The sequence below is a fragment of the Lemur catta genome, chromosome 3 (genome assembly GCF_020740605.2).
Source record: "Lemur catta isolate mLemCat1 chromosome 3, mLemCat1.pri, whole genome shotgun sequence".
Lineage (NCBI taxonomy): Eukaryota > Metazoa > Chordata > Mammalia > Primates > Lemuridae > Lemur > Lemur catta.
Window position 1 is genome coordinate 56,513,181 of NC_059130.1, and position 23,207 is coordinate 56,536,387.

At 34.4% G+C, this 23,207-nt stretch overlaps 1 protein-coding gene across 1 annotated transcript in view; it reads right to left on the bottom strand.

Moving 5' to 3' along the window:
- PKN2 (protein kinase N2) overlaps nucleotides 1-23,207 on the bottom strand; it is a 139,460-nt gene that overhangs the window by 77,539 nt on the left and 38,714 nt on the right. The window contains exon 2 of the mRNA XM_045547589.1: nucleotides 4,816-5,116. Within this exon, the coding sequence (XP_045403545.1) occupies nucleotides 4,816-5,116 (301 nt within the window). The remainder of the gene's footprint in view (nucleotides 1-4,815; nucleotides 5,117-23,207) is intronic.

Genomic DNA, 23,207 nt, shown 5'->3' on the forward strand with positions numbered 1-23,207 from the left:
TCTGATGGCCATTTGATGTCTTCTTTTGAGAAATGTCTTTCAGGTCCTTTGCTCATTTTTAAAATAAGGTTATTTCTTTTCTTATTATTCAGAGTCCCTTGTATATTTTGCATATTAGCCCCTTACCCAATATATGATTTGCAAATATTTTCTCCCAATCCGTAGGTTGTCTCTTCACTCTGTTAACTGTTTCTTCTGCTGTGCAGAAGCTTTTAGTTTGTTCCATTCCCATTTGTCTATTTTTGCTTTTGTTGCCTATCCTTTTGGGGTTTTATCCAAGAAATCATTGACCAGACCAATGTCATGAAGTTTTCCCTCCATGTTTTCTTCCAGTTTTACAGTTTCAGGTCTTATGCTTAAGTCTTTAATCTATTTTCGGTTGATTCTTATATAAGGGTGAGATAAGGGTCTATCTCCATTCTTCTGCATGTGGAGGATATTCAGTTTTCCCATCATCACTTTTTAAAGAGACTGCCCTTTCCTCATTGTGTGTTCTTGGCAACTTTGTCAAAACCAATTGACCATAACTGCATCGGTTTATTTTGGGGCCTCTATCCTATTTCATTGGATGATGTGTCTGTTTTTGTGACAGTACCATACTGTTTTGATTGCTATAGCTTTGTAATGTATTTTGAAATCTGGTAGTGTGGTTTTTCCAGCTTTGTTCTTTTTGCTTGAGATGGCTTTAGCTATTTGGGGTCGTTCATGGTTCCATACAAATTTCAGGACTGTTTTTTCTATTTCTGTGAAGAATGACATTTGGATTTTGATAGGTATCACACTGAATCTGTAGATCATTTTGGGTAGTATGGACATTTTAACAATATTAATTCTTCCAATTCTTGAACACAGACTATCTTTCCATTTATTTGTGTCATCTTCAATTTCTTCCATCAATGTTTCAGCACACAGTTCTTTCACCTTTTAAGTTTACTGTTTCGTTAAATGCTATTGTAAATGGGACTGTTTTCTTAAATTTTTTCAGATAGTGTATAGTTAGCATATAGATAATGCTAATGATTTTTGTATGTTGATTTTGTACATACAAAACTACAACTTTACTGAGTTCCTTTATCAGTTCTAACAGCTTTTTGGTGGTTTTTAGGATTTTCTGTATATAAGATCCCCCTGTGTTAGCAAAGAGAGACAATTTCATTTCTTCCTTTCCTATTTGGATGCCTTTTCTCTCTTTTTCCTGCCTAACTGCTCTAGCTAAAACTTCTAGTACTACTGAACAGAAGTAATAAGAGTTGGCATCTCTGTCTTGTTCCAGATCTTACAGGAAAAGCTTTCAACTTTTCACCATTAAGCATGATGTTAGCTGTGGGCTTGTCATATATGAACTTTCTTGTGCTGACGAACATTCCTGCTATACATAATTTGTTTATAGAGTTTTTATCCATGAAAGGATATAGAATTTTATCAAATGCTTTTTCTGTACCTATGGAGATGATCATATGGTTTTTGCCCATGAGTGTAATTTTAAAGTATATAAAAAATGAACAGGAAGCTCAGAGCATCATGGGCATGAAAATAACAAAAAATTCCTTTCCTGCTACTCTTAAGAATAAATGAACACATTTATTTTACAAATATCCATCTCAAATGATCATACCTTGACATTATAATATTTCAGAGTTTTTATAGTTAAAAAGTTCATCTGATAAAAATCCTTATTATACAAATAACAACCTAAAGATTAAAACAGTTAATTATTACAGAGGTAAATTAAGAGCAATTCTTCTAACTACTTAGACAGTAATCATTTATACATGGAAACTTAAATTTTGTCCCTCTTTCCTTTATTCATTTATTCTGCTTACTACTTAAGTACCCCCAAGACAACAGGAATTAGCCAAACACTTCTGCTACAAATCCACTCACACTTTACAGAACTGAAGGGAAAGCACAATGTCCTTGAATCTTCTCGCCAGATTTAATCTAAAATAAATTCATTTTGTTTACCTTAGTGAACAATGTAAAATATCTAAAATTTTATGGCAAACTGACCTAAAATTAATGTTGAATTAATTTTAATCCTCTATGTTGTTGTTTTTGTTGTTTTTAATACTGTCAAATGAGTAAAAAACAAAAAAAAGGGAGGGAGAACCTTATTACGAAGTTGTGTGAATATGCCATTTGCAAAGAGAACATTTGTTTTTAAATAAAATCAAAAGTTGACCAACTTGTCAAGTTTATTCCAAACAAATTGAAGTATTAAGAAATCATAGTAGAAAGTTATATTTCATATAACATATTCCCTCTAATTATTAGAAACATCAATATTAAAAATGGTCAAAAAGCAAGTTTCTGCATATATTCTAAAACTTTTTGTTTAAGGCTTTGTTATCTAAGTTATTTAATGTTTAAAGTGCCATGATAAATTACGCTTTGATACTAATTATAAGAACTAATATAAGATTTTGATTTGCTATTTACTTTCTTTTTTGAGATATTTTCACAACTAAACACCTACTATGTTCTAGTTTCTGTAATAAGCCTGAAAAATCATGAAAATGTCCCTCCCCTAGAGGAGAACACAGTTTAGTAAGTGATATTAATATAAAAATGTACAGCAATAAGTTATGATACAACATAATACAACAATGAATGGACAAAGTGGCATAGAGAAAATAAGCAGAGAAAGTCAGGGAAAGTTTCATGATGATACCCAAATTGGCTTTTGAGGGAAATCAGAAACTTGACAGTAGAATTTAAAGGAGGCCATTTCTTTATATGAAACTCTAGGAAAGACAAATCTAATCTAACGTGATAGAAGGTAGACCAGTGTGGTTTCCTAAAGCCAGTGATAGAAACTGGGGATTGATTGGGAACGCAATCTGTATCGATTGTAGTGATGGTTACCTGGGTGTATACATACATTTGTTAAAAATCATCAAATCGTACACTTAAAACATACTTATAATTTTTTTTTTTTTTTGATACAGAGTCTCACTCTGTTGCCTAGGCTAGAGTGCTGTGGCATCAGCCTAACTCACAGCAACCTCAAACTCCTGGGCTCAAGCAATCCTCCTGCTTCAGCCTCCCAAGTAGCTGGGACTACAGGAATGGGCCACCATGCCCGGCTAATTTTTCTACTAATATTTTTAGTTGTCCATATAATTTCCTTCTATTTTTTTTTTTTTTTTTTTTTTAGTAGAGACGGGGTCTCGCTCTTGCTCAGGCTGGTCTCGAACTCCTGAGCTCAAACGATCCACCCACCTCGGCCTCCCAGAGTGCTAGGATTACAGGCGTGAGCCACCGTGCCCGGCCTATCATATATAATTTATACTTCAATAAATTTAATTTTTAAAAGAGGACTGGGGAAACCAATGGGCTATTCTTTGGCCAAAACTCTTCCATATTTTAATGAATCACAAGGTAGTTAGCAGTATTCTATGAAGAGGAAAATGTTTTCTCTAAATAAGCAGACTTTAAAGCTCCAGTACTGTTTCTTATTTTAGACTCTCCTAAAGATGTAATAGGCAAAAAATGTAGTGCTTGGCAGAGTTCCAATAGAACAGGCCATTTCTAAGTTTATATGATATTGCTAAAAACAGCATTTTCATAATACATATTTCCATTTGTAATATAATTATTGAATGTGAGGGTAAGAAATGTGAGGGTAAGAAAGTACGAGATGAGGAGTTGAAGAGTTCTTTTCAATTAGCTTGGTGATTCTGAGACATTAATTCACATCTTTGGAATTATTTCAGTTCTAAAATTAGAAGGCTGGGTTCCTGTGATTTCTTTCATTTTAAAAACTTAACTATTCTTATATGGTTGAAATCTCTACATAGAGATCCTCCAAATAAAACCCCTAAATTTCAGATGTTGAAAGTGATGCATGAAAACAAGTTTTGTCAAGTAAACTGAATATCAGAAGTGTTTTCTGCAGCTTTTGAGATTGTTGATTTGAGGTTCTTAGTCAAATTTATGTATTTTCCTAATCAAAATTAATTTTATTTATATAGTTCATTTCTTATTAGCTAAGCACACAGGTTCTTCTAACTATTCTATGGTGCTAGGTGTATTACTTCATATATACACCACTCTTTCTTTGCATATGAAGAAATTGAAGGTTATAGACATTAAATACCCTGTTCAAGACATCATCTTTGCAAGGACAAAGATATTAGACCAAAGGTGTCTTATATATTTTTTTTGTACAAAAAGTTATAGAAAGAATACACACACACACATATGCTGATGGATATTAGCACAAATATGAAACTTTTTTTCCAGAAGGATATACAACAAAAAGTAATGTTACCTTTTGGGAGAAGGTCTAAGGTAGAAAGAAGTACTTTTGGTATTTTTACTTTTGGCTTTTTCAGTATTTCTTTCTTTTTCAACCAATATGCTTAGTAGTACAGTTGTTAATTCAGTTGCTTAGAGCACAAAGAACAAAGGTCATAGGTTTGATTAATTACATTTGCAAAGAATAAAAATATCCCTTGTTCACAGAATGTATTTTTAACTTTAAAAAGTCATCTGGCAGACTTGTGCTGCTGATCACAAGGATGAATCAGGTAAAAGCATGCGGCTGACTGAATACATTAGTACTGGAAAATAATTCTAAGTAATGTCCTACTGACAGAGGGTAAAAGAGTTACTCATTTCTAAGTAAACACTTCAATTTTCATACCCATCAACTCACTGCCCTTCTGAATATAAATAAAACCTTAACCATGAGAAAACAGTCCCTGTACTTTTAGAAAAGCTAAAATCTATACCTGTCCCAAAACCTACAATTTTCTAAAATAATACATTTCTTATTAGTATACCATATAAACATCAAATAAAGCACTATACCTGTAACATCTTCTGGATCTGACACAACAATATGTGCATTTAATTCCTGTAGCTTGTGATGTAGTTCTTCTAATTTTTTATTTGATTTTTTCAAAATGTTGTCCACATAAGCCAAATTTTTTTTATCTGTTGTAACTTTCCTTAGATTTTCAGCTCCTTCTTTGATTTTCAGTTCTTTCCTTATTTCTCTCTTGATTCGATCTTTGATATCATCCAATTTCTGTTGCACCATGGTATCTGAAAAGTCTAATTTTTGAACACAACTCACATTCTCAGAAAATGGAAGACTTCGGGAATCCCCCTATAGACAAAAATAAACATAAGTATGAGAATTTAGGAAAGCTGGCTGCTTGGTAAATATGCAGTGTTCTCAGCATCAAAGATTCTTTGTTAATTATGATATATTTAATTACATTGAATTTTTCTCCTTAAAAATAGGCATATTTACCTTTATTATAACCACACAAAATCATAAGTTCAAAAACACTGCTCATTTATTTAGTAGGATTACTTGACAAATACATTTATGTTAAAATAAAGTGAACACAACACATCTCCATACAAAGGTTGTACAGACAGTCAATTTTGATACCCTATGAACCCAGGCTAGATCCCAACCCCTACACTGTGAACCTTGGGCAATTTATTTAACCTTTCAAATACTCAGTGTAATTGTCTATACAATCTAAATAATAGTAGTCACCTTTAAGAGATATTGTGATAATTCAAAATATTGTGAGGCTCCAAATATAATTCTTGACACCCACTGTAGTCACTTAAGAAATGAAAAGCATTATTAAACTCTATAGGTAAGTTTATCTTCTCTAAGAAACCTCTTAAAAATTAATATTAGCAAAATAAAATAAAGTAATACCCTATGTCCACTGTTTAATGAATTAAATGTATTAGGGCTAAGGAAGACTATATTCACAACACCATTTACACAGCTGTCCCTCTGTGGATACCAAAATCAGCAGATGCTCAATCCCTTATATAAAATGACATAGTATTTGCATATAACCTATGCATATACTTCCCATATTTTAAATAATCTCTAGATTACTAATAATACCTAATATAATATAAATGCTATATAGTTTTTATGCTATATTATTTTATTTGTATTACTTTTATTCTTATATTATTTTTATTGCTTTTTCCCCCTAATATTTTCAATCTGCAGTTGGTGGGATCCGCAGATGTGAACACAGATAAGGAGGGTCAACTGCATATTTACATGGCTAACTACTCCAACTGATAATTTGGTTGACTCACTACAAAAACATCATTACTAGAAAATATCTCTAAATTATGTCCTACCAAGGGAAACTAAGATAATACACAGTATAGTTATTCATCTTAAAATGAAAATCAACTCAGTTAAGCACATCTAATCTACATTTACAAGATGCAAAGTTAGGTTCTAGCTATTTGTATATCATTCACTACTGTAAAGCTCATTACTATAATACCATAGGTTTTAAAATTTTAAAATTCTGAGATAATGGTTACCTCTGGGAAGCAGAATTGAATTTGTGAAGGACAATGAAAAGAGAAAAACACTGTACAGCCTTCATGCACCTTTGAAACACAGACCTAGTTAAAGGATTTTCTTTATATTTTTTGGGAATTCACCACACCCATATAAATAGGTTCTATTTAAATTCTTGGTGCAAATACTTTTTGCATCTAATTCTTAATCTCTAAAAATTATGTATTATGCAAAACAGTGGAAAAGGTAAGCAAATGAGAGATACAAGGTCTAGTCTTGGCTTTCATACCAATTTAACCTATACCCGCAGGCATATTAACACAAAAAAATGAAATAGGTGATTTTTATAAATCTGTTTCTAAATCTTTTTAGGGCTAAGAACCCTTTTGAAATTCCAACAAAAAACAGATCAAAGAAAATTTAATGTTCTTATGTATAATTTCTAGGTTCCATGGATGCTAGGTTAAGAATTCCTAGGATAGGTATACTATACCTGTTAGCTTTATATTTCTGATTTTTACTATGCAGATCTAAGATGATCCACCTGGGCCAAAATATTGCCTAGATTTTTCAATATTTATAGTGGAATGTAAACTAAATGGAATCCAAACTTTATGAGTCCACTTTTGGCTAAAACCAGCCATAGCACATATTGTCAAAGGATAAAATCTCAAATTCCTCCTGTCTAGCTTCAGGTAAAGGGGACTAAGGCAAACAATGCTTAGATTGAAAAAGAAAAAAGTTTAAGCTAATTCTATTCCTCTATATATTTTTATTTCAATTCTTATAAATTTATCAGAAAATATCACATGAATTGCTTTCACAAATTTGTGCCTTAAAATTATGTACTAAGCCAGATGTCCCCAAAATTTCTTGGTTCATTGGACCCTTAATATCTCAGTAATTTTTTTTCCTTATTTCCCATAGACCAAAAGAAATACCTAACACTTCTATTTATTAAATAGTAAGGTTCAAATAAATTAATAAATACTTGTGTTTTAACAACTTGGTTGTTTGAAATAGTAATAACACAAATTGAAAAGAAGTAACATTTTAATTTCATTCTTTAATAACCACACTTATTAATGGAATGTGTCTGCCTGTCAGGTATGCAATTTTTTAAACCCTGAAATCAGAATAGACACTCTCACCCTCATTTCCTGTTCTAACTTGCAAAGGGAAATGTAGAATAATCTAATTATTGAAATATTTTATGTAATTGACTCCAGTTAGTTCAAAAGATGTATAACAAATGAAGGGTATCAATGTGTTTACCTCAAAAATTTAAACTATGCTACAGCACCCTGAGAGTTTGCTGAGGAACCCCTGAGAGTTTTGTTGCTCAGTTTGAAAATCATGGCACTAAGCTTTAAGGATATTAAAATAAACTGTCATATAAAAACGGCTTCTATATTTGATGTGAATCCTTTAAAGGCTCTTGCCTACTTCAATTCCATTTCTTTCTAATTTGCTCCCTAAATTGCATTTGTATCAAGTTACAAAAATGTATCGTGAGATGCCATCTCTCTTGGCTCTGCCACTAGGCATGCTGCACCTAGGGAAGCACCTCTCTCCTTCTCTATCTCTTCCAATTCCCCTTTTGGCCTAGATAACTTTTACTTTGTTTCAAAGTTCACAACTACTCTTCCAGGGAAAGAATTTCCTGTCCAAAGCCCTTGGTTAGAATTTAGTTAAGTGTGTCTCCTGTGTGTTTTGATATTGTGTACCTTATTTACACAATTATCCCTTTTCTTATCTGATCACTCCAAAGATTGAGCAATTTGAGGGCAGGGTTTATGTTTGGCAGAGCTTTTTCTCCTTAATGACTTGTCCATTATATTATTTAATATTCTTCTTTTAGAACTAAGGAAAACTTGTCACTGCAGAAGACTTCATGCTTTCTTCTTTCTGATAAAGAGAACTTGGAGGAGAAAGGGCAGAGCAAAATGGCAGAATAGGACTTTCCAGCGATAGTCTCCCACAGAAACATTAAACTTGAACTATCCATGCGTGACAGTCCCTTCACAAGAGCTAAGGAAACCAGATTAGAGATCACAATACCTTGGTTTTAGCCCCAACAGAGTCTTATTGACTGCATCATCCCTCCCCCAACTCACAGAGAGAAACATAGTCTGTTGGGGGAAGGAAAAGGAAGTGAATGCAAGACTTTGAATTACAGCCTAGGACTGGGCGTGCCATAGTAAAACCCAGTGCCAGGCAGAACCTCTCTGCCCTTAAGCCCAGATCAGGGTACACAGATGAAGCCTTTGGACCTGCCCTGACACTAGGTGGAAAACTGCAGCCTTGGTGGGACAGACTTGTGTTCCAGCAGCCTATAGTAGCCTCAGGCCATGAGTGACCCTCAGCAGCAGACAAGTCATAGTGGCATGCACCTGGAGAGTGTTCCAGGGATGCAAGGGTCCTGGCAGCCAAGGGACTGACCCTACCATCCTTCCTTCAACCCTGGGCAGTTGCACTCAGAGAGTGACTCCATCCACTGGGGGAAGGAGACGGATGTAAGCGGCAGGACTTTGCCTTGGAACTCAGTGTAAGGCCTGCTATGGTAAAATCCAACACCCAATGACCCCTCACCCCAGGCTGGCAGCCACAAACAGTAGCTCTGGACTTGCTTCGGTGCCATACAGACATGTAGCTTCAGTGAGACGGACTGGTGCTCAGACCTGCATCACCACTGGCTGTCTACAGCGGCCTTGAACCACAAATTACCTTCAGCAGCAGGCAGGCCCTAATGGCACAGGCCATGGGCATACCCTTGTGCTTTGCTGGTTTTGACAACTGTGAACTTTGGGTGTGCTCAGCATTATGGTGGCCGCAGTGGCCACACGACTGCTGGCTCCTTCCATTCCCCCAACACCAGGCAGCACAGTACAAAGAGAGACACTGTCTGCTTGGAAAAAGGGGAGGGCAATGGGCACCTGATGTTGCCTTGGAGCCCAGTGACAGCCTACCATGGTGAGGCCCAGCAATATGTGACCCACCTTACCCCAGGCAGAAACTCACAGACTACCCTCTTTAGGCCCTACCAAAGTCCATTCAGCCTAGAACAGACCAACTGCAAATTCACTGCAAACTGAGGCTTAGGGTGCCATCTAGTGCTGAAATAGCAGCACTGACCGCAGGCTCAGAAAACATAATAATAAAAAAACAATTATCAACCTGCTTAGAATCTCTGGAAGGATGGACACAAAACCAGACTACAAAGACTAGAATAAATATATAATACTTCAATGTGCAGATGTCATGGCACGCCCATAAGCATCAAGAACACTCAGGGAATCTCTCACAGAATTTAAAATAACTATTTTAAGCAAACTCATGAACTTCAAGAAACACAAAGAATTCAGTAATTTATCAGAGAAACTTAACAGAGATTGAAATTTTCAAAAACCCAACGGAAATCCTGGGGCTGAAAAATACAATGAACAAATGAAAAATGCAATAGAGAGCATCAATAGCAGAATTAATCAAACAGAAAGAATCAGTGAGCCTGAAGACAGGCTACTTGAAAATACAGTCAGAGGAGAAATAAGAAAAAAGAAAGAAAAGGAATGACAGAAGTTTACAGAACTACAAGCCAGCATCAGAAGAGCAAATATTTGGGTTACTGGGGTTCAAGAGGGACTTAAGAACGTCAATGGGTATAGCTTATTCAAAGAGATAACACAAAGCATCCAAAACCTAGAAAAAGATATAAATGTTCCAGCATAGGAAGGTCAAAAGTTACTAATCAGATTCAACCCAAATAAAGTGTACCCCAAGACATATTATAATCAAGCTCTAAAAGGTCAAAGACAAAGAGAGGATTTTGAAAGCAACATGAGAAAAGAAGTAATAACATATAAGAAAGTGCCAATTTGCCTGGCAGCAGACTTCTCAGTAGAAACTTTACAAGCCAGGAGAGAATGGGATGATATATTCAAGGTGCTGAAGGGAGAAGGGAAAAAAATGTCAACCAAGAATACCATACTCAGCAAAGCTACCTTAAATAAAACAGAGATAAAGACTTTCCCAGATAAACAAAAGCTAAGATAATTTATCACCACAACAGTCTTACAAGAAATGCTAAAAAGAGTTCTTCAAACAGGAAAAAAAAAAAGTCTAATGTGTAACAAGTAAAAATCTTAAGTTATTAAAACTCACTGGTAAAAGCAAGAATACAGGCAAACTCAGAATATACTTTAATACTGTAAATGTGGTAAATAAGTTATCATAACTAGATTAATTTGCCAGGAGATAGGCAATATAAAAAGATGTAAAATGGGATATCAAAAACTACAAATGTGAGAGGGAATGGAGATAAAATGTAGAGTTTATTATTCTGTTTTTTGTTTCTTTTACTATCTTTACAATCAACGTTAAGTTGCTATCAGTTTAAAATAACTTCTTATAATTACAAGACATTTTTTATAAGCCTCATGGTAACTACAAACTAAAAATCTAACATAGATACACCAAAAATAAAATGTATGGGACCCAAACACACTACTAGAAAAAAATCACCTAATCATAAAGGAAGACAATAAGAGAGGGAGAAAGAAAGAAGGACACTACAAACAAACAAACAAATAAAAACCCCTAGAAAACAAGTCACAAGATAGCAGCAGTAGGCTAGGCATGGAGGTTCACACCTGCAATCCTAGCACTTTGGGAGGCCAAAGCAAGACGATTGCTTGAGGCCAGGAATTCGAGAGCAGCTTAGGCAATAGTGAGACTCTGTCTCTACAAAAAGAAAAAAAAAATAAAAATTAGGTGGCGTGGTGGTGTATGCATGTAGTCCCAGCTACTTGGTAGGCTGAGGTGGGAGGATCTCTTGAACCCAGGTTGCAGTGAGCTATAACGATGACTCTGTATTCTAGCCCAGGCAACAGAGCAAGACTCTGTCAAAGAAAGGAAAGAAAGAAAAGAAAGAAAGATAGAAAGAAAGAAAATAAATGAAAGAGATTAAAAAGATTACAAAAGATCAATGAAAAAAAAGTTGGTGTTTTAAAAAAAACACACAAGATAAACAAACCCTTAGCTAGACTAAGAAAAAAGGGAGAAGGCCCAAATAAATGTGAGAGACAAAAAAGGAGACATTACAACTGACACCACAAAAATACAAATAATCACTAGAGACTATTATGAACAACTATACACCAACACATTGGAAAACCTAGAAGAAGTGGATAAATTTCTGGACACATACAACTTACCAACACTGAATCACAAAGAAATTGAAAACCTGAACAGACCTGAACAAGTAATGTAATTGAATCAGTAATAAAAAGTCTCCGAACAAAGAAAAGGTCAGGAGTGATGGGTTCACTCCTGAATTCTATCAAACATTCAAAGGACTAACACCAATTCTTTCAAAGTATTCCAAAAAATTGAAGGGGAAAGAATTCTTCCAAACTCATTCTATGAGGCCAGGATCACCCTGAGACCAAAATTAAATAGATATAACAGTAAGAACAAAAAAACTATATGCCAGATCACTGATAAATACAGAAGCAAAAATCCTCCACAAAACACTAGCAAACCAAATTCAACAACACATTAAAAAGATCATTCACCATGATCAAGTGAAATTTATTCCAGAGATACAAGGACGATTCAACAAACATAAGTCAATAAATGTGTGATACATCACATTAACAGAATCAAGGACAAAAGCCGTATGATCAATTCAATAGATGCTGAAAAATCATCTGATAAAATTCAACATCCTGTCATGATAAAAACTCAACAAACTGGGTCTAGATGGAACATAATTCAAAACAAGGCCATATATGACAAACCCACAAGCTAACATCATAGTGAATGGGGAATAGCTGAAAGCTGTGTCTTGTAAGATCTGAAACAAGGCAATGGTGCCCACTTTCACCACTTTTACTATAGTCCTGCAAGTCCTAGCCAGAGCAAATTAGACAAGGGAAAGAAATAAAGAGCATCCAAATTAGGAAGGAAGACATCAACTTATTCTTGTTTATAGACAACATATTATACTCAGAGAAACCTAAAGACTCTACCAAAAAGACCGTTAGAACTGATAAAGGAATTCAGGAAAGGTGTAGGAAACAAAATCAATATGCAAAAATGATTAACATTTGCAAAAGACAACAGCAAACAATCTGAAACAAAAATCAAGCAATCAATCCCATTTATAATAAGTACCCTCCAACACACCTAGGAATAAATTTAACCAAAAAAGTGAAAGATCTCTACAATGAGGACTATAAAATACTGACAAAATAAATTGAAGAGGACAGAAGAAAATGGAAAGATATCTTGTCTTTGTGGACTGCAAGAATTAATACTGTTAAAGCATCCATACTACCTAAAGTGATCTACAGATTTAATGCAATCCCTATCAAAACACCAATGACATTCTTCACAGAAATAGGAAAAACAATCCTAAAATTCGTATGGACCCAAAAAGTCCCCAAAAAGCCAAAGCAATCTTGAGCACAAAGAACAAAGCTGGTGGCATCACACTGACTTCAAAACATACTACCAAAGCTATAGTAACCAAAACAGCAGAGTTTTGGCATAAACAGAAACAGACCACTGGAACAGAACAGAGCCAAGAAATAAAACCACCATCATATGGCTTTTGTCCTTGATTCTGTTAATGTGATGTGTATCATATATTTTGATGTATGTGTGTGTTGAACCATCCTTGCATCTCTGGGATAAATTTCATTTGATTTTCAACAAAGGTGCCAAGTACACATGATGGGGAAAGGACAATAAATGGTGCTGGGAAAACTGGATATTTACATGAAGAAGAATGAAAATATACCCTTCTATCTCACCATACACAAATTCAACTCAAAATGGATTAAAGACTTAAATATAAGACCTGAAACTACAAAACTACTGAAAAAAAAAAATAAGGGAAAAACTCTATCAGCATTGGTCTAGGCAAGGATTTTTTGGACAAAATCTCAAAACACACAGGCAACAAAAACAATACAAGTTGAGCATTCCAAATCCAAAGATCCAAAATCCAAAATGCTCCAAAATCCAAAACTTTTTGATTGCCAACATGACACTCAAAAGAAAAACTCACTGAAGCATTTTGGATATCAGATTTGGAATACTCAACTGGTAAGTATAATGCAAATATTCCAAAATCTAAAATCTGAAACAATTCTGGCTACAACCATTTTGGATAAGGTATACTCAACCTATATAGACAAATAGAATTGTAACAAACTAAAAATCTTCTGCACAGCAAAGGAAGCAATCAACAGAGCAAGGATACAACTTACAATCTGGAAGAATGTATTTGCCAACTATACAACTGATAAAAAGGTTAATATCCAAAGTATAGAAAGAACTCAAACAATTCAACAACAACAACAAAACCCTATTTTAAAAATGGGCAAAAGAACTGCATAGATATTTCTCAAAAAAAAAAAAAAAAAAAGACATACAAATAGCCAACAGATATATGAAAAAATGCTCAACATCACTAATTATCAGGGAAATGCAAATCAAAACTACAAGTAGATATCACCTCATTTTAGTTGGAATGGATACTATCAAAAAATCAAAAGACAACAAGCATTGGCAAGGTTGTGGATAAAATGGAACCTTTACACACACTGCAGGTAAGAATGTAAATTAGTACAGCCATTATGACAAACAGTATGGAGGTTGCTCAAAAATTTTAAAATAGAACTACCAGATGATCCAGCAATCCCACTATTGAATATATATGCAAAGGAAAGGAAATCAGTATGTTGAAGACATACCAGCACTATTCACAATAGACAAAATATGGAATCAACCTAAATGTCCATTGATGGACGAATGGATAAATATAGTGTGTGTGTGTGTACAACGGAATACTATGCAGTCACAAAAAAGAATGAAATCCTGTCACTTGAGACAACATGGATGAACCTGGAGATCATTATGTTAAGAGAAATAAGCCAGCTATAGAAAGACAAATACTTCACGAACTCACTCATATGTGGAAACTAAAAAGTTCTTCTCATAGAAATAGAAGGTAGAATAGTGGTTACCAGAGGATGGGAAGTAGAGCAGGAAGGAGGGGTAGGGAGGATGAGGAGACATGGGTTAATAGTTGCAAAGTTAATATTAGATTGTAGAAGTTCTGATGTCCTATTGCATAGAAAGATGACTAGAGTTAACAATAATGTACACTTCAAAAGAGCCAGAAGAAAGGATTTTTAATGTTCTCATCACAAAGAAATGATAGTATATGGTGATGGATATGCTAATTACCTTGATTTTATCTTTACACAATGTATTCATGTATGGAAACACCACCTTGTACCCCATAAATAGGTACAATTATGTGTCAATAAAAGATAAAATAAAATAACACATGACCAATAAAAAGAAAAAGAGAACTCTTACTCCAGGAAGCTCAAAGACAAAACTGATACACAATCACAACCACCATTTTAGCTAGAATTAGTTATGAACTATATATGGTTATCATGTTTATTTCCTCTTCCTCTCCATGGGTCTGATTTTTCAGTGACCATGTTTAGTCACATTTTTGGTTGTAATGGCTCAAATACCTTTTGGGAAGGAGCATGGAATATATACAATATAATCAATAATTTATGATAAATGCCCTCTGATAGCAGATAAGAAAGGTTCTAGTACTTCCTATTACTCCTTTTCTAAAAATTTTAGTTGTAATAAACTGTGAAAGTTATTGGAAAATATAATTTTTTTGCATTTGGAACAACTGATATATTTTCCATCTAGTAATTTTGCCTCTACCCTATAAAAATAATAAAAACAATTTTATCATAATGCCAGGAATTATTACTAGGGAATGAAATAATATTCTTGATCCTGGTAAATTAAATTAGACTCGAAAATAAATAGCTACTTAACTAGCAAAAATCTTCAGTGATAATCTTTGTCTTGGCAGATTGTTACAGGCAGAAATAACTACACCATCCAGGTTACAAAGATTAGTTCACAAGCTTAATACTTTCATCCACCATTCACAACTATTTCTACTCTATAAAATTTCATGTCTCCCTCAAAAGTACGAGTAGACACCTTTTAAAAACAAAGCAAAGTTGGATCTAACCTCTAATCACATATTCTCTTAAAATTCATTAATATGCTCAGAAATATAGAGATAAAAGAAAAAGAATCCTATGTACTAATTTTAAATACAAAACTAAACTCTTAACAGTGTTCCAGATCCTGTATCAATCTTCTACACATAAAAGATACCCCATAATTTTCATATTTTTTATCACTGAAATCATAAGCTTAGTCACTCCATTCAAGTCAAATTAATCTAACATTTTTGCTGTTTACATGTTTTTTACTTTGTCTTTATTATGTCTAATTTCTTTCACTATCAATCTCAGTCTACCATCACCAAATAATTGTCAAAAATATTTCAAGTAGTCTTTCATGATCAATCCCACCTTCCTATTTTTAATATACTTTAAATTTCACACCATCTATATCCCTAATAGTCGCTCAATTAGAGGGTCAAATCCAAACATGAGAAAAGCATTAGTGAAATTAATACCCCCAGGATACACAGTAGAGCAACTGAAATGATTTAAGTAAGTAGATTTCAAATGGATAAATAAATAAAAGAAGGAACAGAGACCTCAATGAGTAAAAAAGAATAAAAATTAGATGGACTTTCAAAGGAACCAAAATAAATTAAAAACTCAGTGGACAGGTTAAATAGTAGATTAGAAAAAAATAATTAGTAAGGTAGATAACTCTGAGGAAATTACTCTGAATTCATCACACAGAAATAAAAAATAAAAAGTATGAGAGAGAGATTAAGAGGCATGGAAGATAAAATGAGAAGACCAAAGATCCATCTATTATAATAAGAGCTCCAAAATTAGAGAATAAAGAGGATGGGGAAGAAGCAGTATATGAAGAGATAATGGGTAAAAATTTTCCAGCATGAAGAATTATAGAAATCCTTAGACTGAATACACCAAGTTGCAAATAAGACAAATGAAAAGAGTAATAACACCAAAAGTAAACAGAGAGAAGGTCATTTTATGTATAAATTTTTAACTACAAATGAATGACAATTAGATTGACAGAAGAATTTTCTTTAGTAACAACAGAGGCCCAAACTATCAAACTTCTATAGAATTTTCAGTCTTTATCTTATGGTCTTCAAATATTGCTAAGGCTTTCTCTACAATTACCAAAAGCAAACAAAAAAGAAAAAACCCTGTTTCAAAATATTAATATTCTGGAAAAAATTACAGATGAACTAGCCCAGATTCCATGTTATATTTACATATTCCCTTGTTCACTAATAATGTATGAGTTATTTGCATTAAAGAAAAATGATACTGTACATTAAAGAAAAAAAGACTATACCACTTTTTGCCTATTAAACTGGCAAAGATTTTTTCAATTGTAATGTTGGCAATAAGCCAGCTACATGACAAGAAAGTAGCCTTCATAAAAAGTAAGTTGGAAATATATAATAAGAAACTTAAAAACAGTAATTCTCTTTGAGTTCTAATTCTAGAAATCTAACCTAAGAAAATAATTAGAAATTATTGTTATACAGAATGGTCAATTCAGTACTTTTTAAATTGATCAATAATAGGTGCAAGGCACTGTGCTGAGCGGAGAGACTCCCTTATAAAGCTTACAAATAGTAGGGCTTTAAACCAACTTATAGGAAAGAGAAGGTTTAGGAGCCCAAATAAGTGTCGTAACAAAAGATTTCAAGTAGTTTGGGGAATACAAAAAGGTTTCTCTTATTTATGCCCTTTATTAATCCAAAGGGTATGTCCAGCTTGACATACTGCTATGTTCACACAATTTTATTTCAAATTATGTTTAAGAATTTAAAAAGTGGAAGGAAAGAGATTAAAATATTAATAATTATCTATAGGTAAGAAAATTAAGAAGACTGTCATTTAGTTTTTCAAAGTTTTCTGTAATCTCTCATTTTTTTAGCAATAAAATTTTCTCCTTTTAACCCTAATAAGGAGGAAAAAAAAAATCTCCTTTATTTAAAAGAAAACAAAAGTAAGTAAAGACGTTCTTTATCTAAAAGAAACCAAAAGTAACATTCACTTTATTTCAATTTTGGCAAATGTAAAAGATTATCATAGTATCTTGTGCTACAATATATCTGCTATTTAACTTTGCTATTTTTATTCAACACAATTTCACTGCAAAGGACCAGACTATGCATTCTCCTCTAGTTAGACCATCTCACGTGCCACTCAAATATTTTAAATACACAAATGTGTTAATATGCACTTGATAAATACAACTTTTTGTTTATAAAATAATGAAATCCTGATCTTTAGACTAAAATATAAATTGACATTTTCAGTTTATTATACTTCAACAAACTCACTGTAAAGTTAAGAAAAACAGTGAAATAAGAACAAGACCAGATTCAATGAACAAAATAAAGAAAAAAGACTGTCATTTGTGACCAAGTACTTCATTTAGGAAGAGACAGGAAGGGATGTTTACTCCTCACTGGCCTAGTTCCCAGAGAAGAAGTGAAAAAGCTGTCACTTTCTCTACATTTCAGAAATATAAAACAGTCTGACCTGATAGATGCCAAGAAATCTTAGAGTATCCATAAAAACTCTCTGGGTACAATGATTCATATACTGTTTTTGCTAGAATGAATTTCAAAGACCATTTTGCCTAACTCCCTTGATTTTAGTTTTGGGAAAAGCAAGGCACCTAAGCAACTAGCCTTAGGTCACAAAGAAATGTCAGTGACCTGGCTAGGTTCAGTGCACTAGTCTTCTGACTCCTAGTTTGATGCTCTTTTATTTACTCCATACCAACTTCTTAGAGGGGCCCTTTGGAATACCCGTTTACCTATATTTGAACTATGCCTTGACCTAACTGATATGCATTAATTAACAGATATTACCTTCCTTAAGTCAGGGATATTGGCAGGACACATTTCCTTTTCCTTTCTAATTCACACTCATCCAAACTTCTATACCACAGAAGCAGAGTGCTCTTAACCAGAAAGCAAGAAACCAGTTCTAACACCAGCCCTCTGTCAATCACTCTGTGCCTGTCTGCTCATCTGCAAAATGCTGTTTGGCTTTCCTGTCTTTTAAGTTTATTTAAATGTTATTTATTCAAAACATTCACTGAGCGCTAGGCAATGGAAATATAAAGATAAAAATGACCCAATTCTTCTTTCTTTCAGGAATTCAATTTATTAAAGAAGACAGACATGAAAACCAAACATGTCTGAAGCAGCAGCAATACCTTCACACAAATGTGTGACATACTGTGTTTTTGTTTGTTTGTTTCTTTTAAAGAGAAGGCTCACAGTTAGAATGTGATATGAAAAAAATTAAGCATCTGAAGTCAGATTGGCCATGTATAAATTCTGATACTGCAACCATGCTAAAGCTTCAATTTCTTCATCTACAAAATGGACTTAATTATTAGATTGGCTTATTTTTAAGTCTCATAATGGCCATGCCCAAGACTAAGAAATATACTTTCACAGCAACAGTACAGTTCTGGCACATAGCTAGCAGTGAAGTAGATACTGCTAGGTGCCCACATATAATACCCATCCTCCCATTATCCTTACTAAGAAAACTCCCATTTTGTTAGATGCAACAAAATATACAGATAAGATTCTCACTTCATCAGGCTCTTGCAGATAGAAGTAGCCATATAACAATTCTTGTCAAAGAGAACTAAGCCTAGGATTTTGGGGAAAGCTTTCACTTCTCCCTTTCTTTTTGCCTGCAATACAGAACAGAGGCCTGAAGGTACAGCAGCCATCTACTGACAATGAATTAAAAACCGGCCAAAAAAATAACACACTAAAGATGGCAGAACAGAGAGAGAGAAAGAACCTGGGTCCCCCATGGCCTAACTGAACTATACTAGACTGCCTATCCTTAGTTTTAGATGAAAAGTAAATCCCTATTTGATTAAGGCAAGATCATATAGGGCCTTGCAGGCCAAAATAAAGACTTTGGCTTTTACTCTGGAAACTTGGGGTAGGACTTGGGACAAACAAATAATATAACATGGCCTCTTGTGTTAAAAGTAGATTAGAGGGAGGCAGGGAAACACAGGAAGGAAGCTATGGTAAATTGCTGCAAATTGGCCTCAGATGGATCCTGCCTCTCTGCATTCACACCCTTCCACCTTGACTCTGGGGTAGTCTTATTCTGACTGATAGTGCCTGGCAGAAGTAACATTCTAGTGATGTTCAGGGAGTTCTAAGTGCAGGCCTCAAGAGGACTCATAGCTTCTGTTTTTGCTCTTAAAAGCCCAACTGCTATGTAAAGAAGTCCAGGCTATTCTGCCAGACAGAGGGGTCCTGAAGATGAGAGAAGCCATGTGGAAAAAAACAAAAGCACTGCAGCATGTTCTAGCCATTCTGGCTGAGGTACCAGACATGTGAGTGAGGCCAGCAGTGGAGATTCCAGTCCAGCTTAGCCACCAGCTGAATGCAGCTGCTTAAGTAAGCCTAGCTGAGATCAGCAGAAGAAACACCTAGTATACCCCACAGAATCTTGAGATGAGTTTGTTGTGCTGCAATAGATACATGATACAGAAGATACTACAGTAATCTAGGCAAGCAATAATGATAGCTCTAAGCAGTCTTTTCAATCACAATTATTATTAATTAGTTTTGTGGACTCCCGATAGATAACAAGTGTAACAATTTAATTTAAAAGATGGGGATGTTAATAATATTATCATTATAAGAGAAAAAATAAGCAATTTTCCTTTTCTTTCCAGCTTAATGCCTGCCAAAACACAAACTTTGAGAAGAATGTAGGTAGAGACTACAATCCCCCTCTAAAAAAAGATACATAGTTGTTACTTTTAAAAATAGACACAAATATTTATTGAATACCTACTATGTGTGCTAGATGCTGTGCTGAACACTGGATATGTAGTGGTGAAAAAAAACCCCAAAGACATAATCTATATCTACACATTAAGCTAAATATGAGTTCATAATGTCACCTTCAAATGGAATCCATCAATAAATCCAATCCAATCTGATGGATTCCAGTTGAAGACATCATTACGAATCCTTTGCTTACCTGTAAATTCCTACTCCAACAGTGAGAAAGCTGGCTCCTACCATCCACCATCCATTTACTCAAATGTTAAACTCCAAGATAATGTACATAGCAGGATCAGAACTGTAAACCCACACCCCTGTGGGAAACAACTTTATCAACTAGAGTACATTGGTAATGTGGCTATTTATTTTTCTATAAATCTAAACTTGTTCTAAAGAATAAAGTCTTTTTTTTTTTTTTTTTTTTTTTGAGTCAAAGTCTTGCTCTGTCACCCCAGGTATAGTGCAGGGGCATCATCATAGCTCACTGCAACCTCAAACTCGTGGGGCTCAAGCAATTTCCTGCCTCAGCCTCCCAAGTAGCTGTGACTATAGGTACACGCCACCATGCCCAGCTAATTTTTCTATTTTTGGTAGAGACAAGAGTCTCACTCTTGCTCAGGCTGGTCTTAAACTCCTGACCTCAAGCAATCTTCCCACGTCGGCCTTGGTCCCAAAATGCTAGATTGTAGGCGTGAGCCACTGCGCCCCGCCATAAAGTCTATCTTTAAAAAACAACCCTTTCACTCTGTTTTCTAGTGGAAAACAGACATTAAGCAAATCACAATTAAAAATTGTGATGACTGCAATGAAGGGAAAGAAAAAGATAGAGGAAAGAATGAAAAATCCACTTGTAATTTAGGTTAAAATATCAAGCAACGCCTCTCTGAGGAAGTAACATTTATTTTGAGACCTGAAAGATGATTAAGAGTTATCCAAAAGGAGAGAAAGAAAGAAGTGTTCTTGCTTGAGGAACTAAAACAAAAATTAGACCTGTCAAAATTTCTGGTTCTTGACAAGATAGATCAGGCTCATTTCTCTCCACTCCTGCCTACTAAGTACAACCTAGACATAATACAGCAGGTAATCATAAGACTATGAAATGTGGAATGAGGAAGACAGACCAGTTAGGGACTTCAGGTTTTAAGGAAGATAAGATAGTGAATTCTCTGGGTTTTCTCTTTATCACAGACTTCTCCAGATTAGGTACCAGAGAAGCCTACAATCCAGAACCTCTGAAACCAAAGAAAAAAAAAGCTACAAGAAAAACCTGCTTTCTTTAACCAAAGAACTGTGAAACAGGGCAGCCCAGAGGATAGAAACCTTTTTGACAATACCAACCCTAAACCTACCCTAGCCAAGCACCTTGGATGCCTCCTACCTTGCTATTAGAAAATTCTAGTAACAAGGGATTTGGCAGGTGGTCCAAGTTAGTGTTTTGAAATGTGGAGAGTAAAGGGGCAGAACAAAATAGAAGTAAGATTTCTAAACTTCATTCAATGTGACAGAATGTTAATATTAATAGTCTCTGCTAAGTCACACATATATAATACCCAGAGCAACCAGAAAACAAAGAAAAAATTTGTGATACACTCAGAAACACTGTAATAAATCAAAATGGAATTCTAAGAAATGCTTCTGTGGCCCCACAGGTAGGCAGAAAAAGGGATATAGGAGGAAGAAACAGAGGAAACAAACAGAAAACAAACAACAAAATAGCAAACTTAAACCCTCACATACTAAAAATTACTTTAGACATAAATGGTCTAAACACAAAAATTAAAAAGAGATTGGCACAGTGTACTAAAAATATATAGCCTAACCACACACTATCTATAAGAACTTCACTTCGAATATCATGACATAGGTAGGCTGAAAGGAAAAGGATGTGCCATACAAATACTAATAAAAAAATCAGCACCTAAGTGACTATATTAATCTCAGAAAAAAACCAGACTTCAAATCAGATATGAGACCAGAAGCATGATCCATAAAAGACACAAAAGATCAATTGGACTTCACCAAAATTTAAAACTTTTGCTCTGCAAAAGACCCTGATAAATGGAGACCATAATAACAGAAAATATTTGCAAATCACATATGCAACAAAGGATTCATATATACAATATATAAATAACTGTACTCAACAATAATAAAACAAGCAATTTAGAAAATAGTCTTGAAAAAACACTTCACCAAAGAGTATACACAAATGGCAAACAAGCGCCTAAAAAGCTTTTCATCATCATTAGCCATTAGGGAAATACAAGTTAAAACCACAACAATATGTATCTAACAGACACTTATTTGGCTAAAATAAAAAATACTGGTAATACCAAACTCTTGTGAAGACACAGGGTCAACTGGATCTCTTATACATTGTTAGAGGGAATATAAAGTGGTACAGCCAATCTGAAAAACCGTTTAGCATTTTCTTATGAATTTACACATATACTTAACATATGACTCAGCAATTATACTCTTGGATATTTATCCTGGAGAAATGAACACATGTAAACAAAACTATACATAAATGTTTAGAATAACTTTATTTCTACTAGTCAAAAATTAAAAATAATCCAATGTTCTTTAATAGGTCAATGGATAAACAAACTGTGGTCTGTCCACAAAATAGAATACTACTCAGCAATAAGAAGTAACTACTGATACACTCAGTAGCTTTGACAGATCTTAAAGACATTATGCTGAGTAGGAAAAAAGCCAATGTGAAAAGGTTATATACTGTATGATTCCATTTATACAACACTCTCCAGAGGACAAAATTACAGTGATAGAGAACAGACCCATGTTAGGTGTTAGGGTTTGGGGGAGGGTGTGACTATAAATGGATCACATGACAAAATTTCTTTGTGGTAACGGGACAGTTCTGTATTCCAACTTTGGTAGTGATTACATGAACCTACACATGTGGTGGTAGTCAGATTTTAAGGTGGTCCCCAAGATCCCTGCCTCCTGATTATGGTCTTATATCATCTCTTTCCCTTGAGTGTGTCAAAACCTCTGCATTAA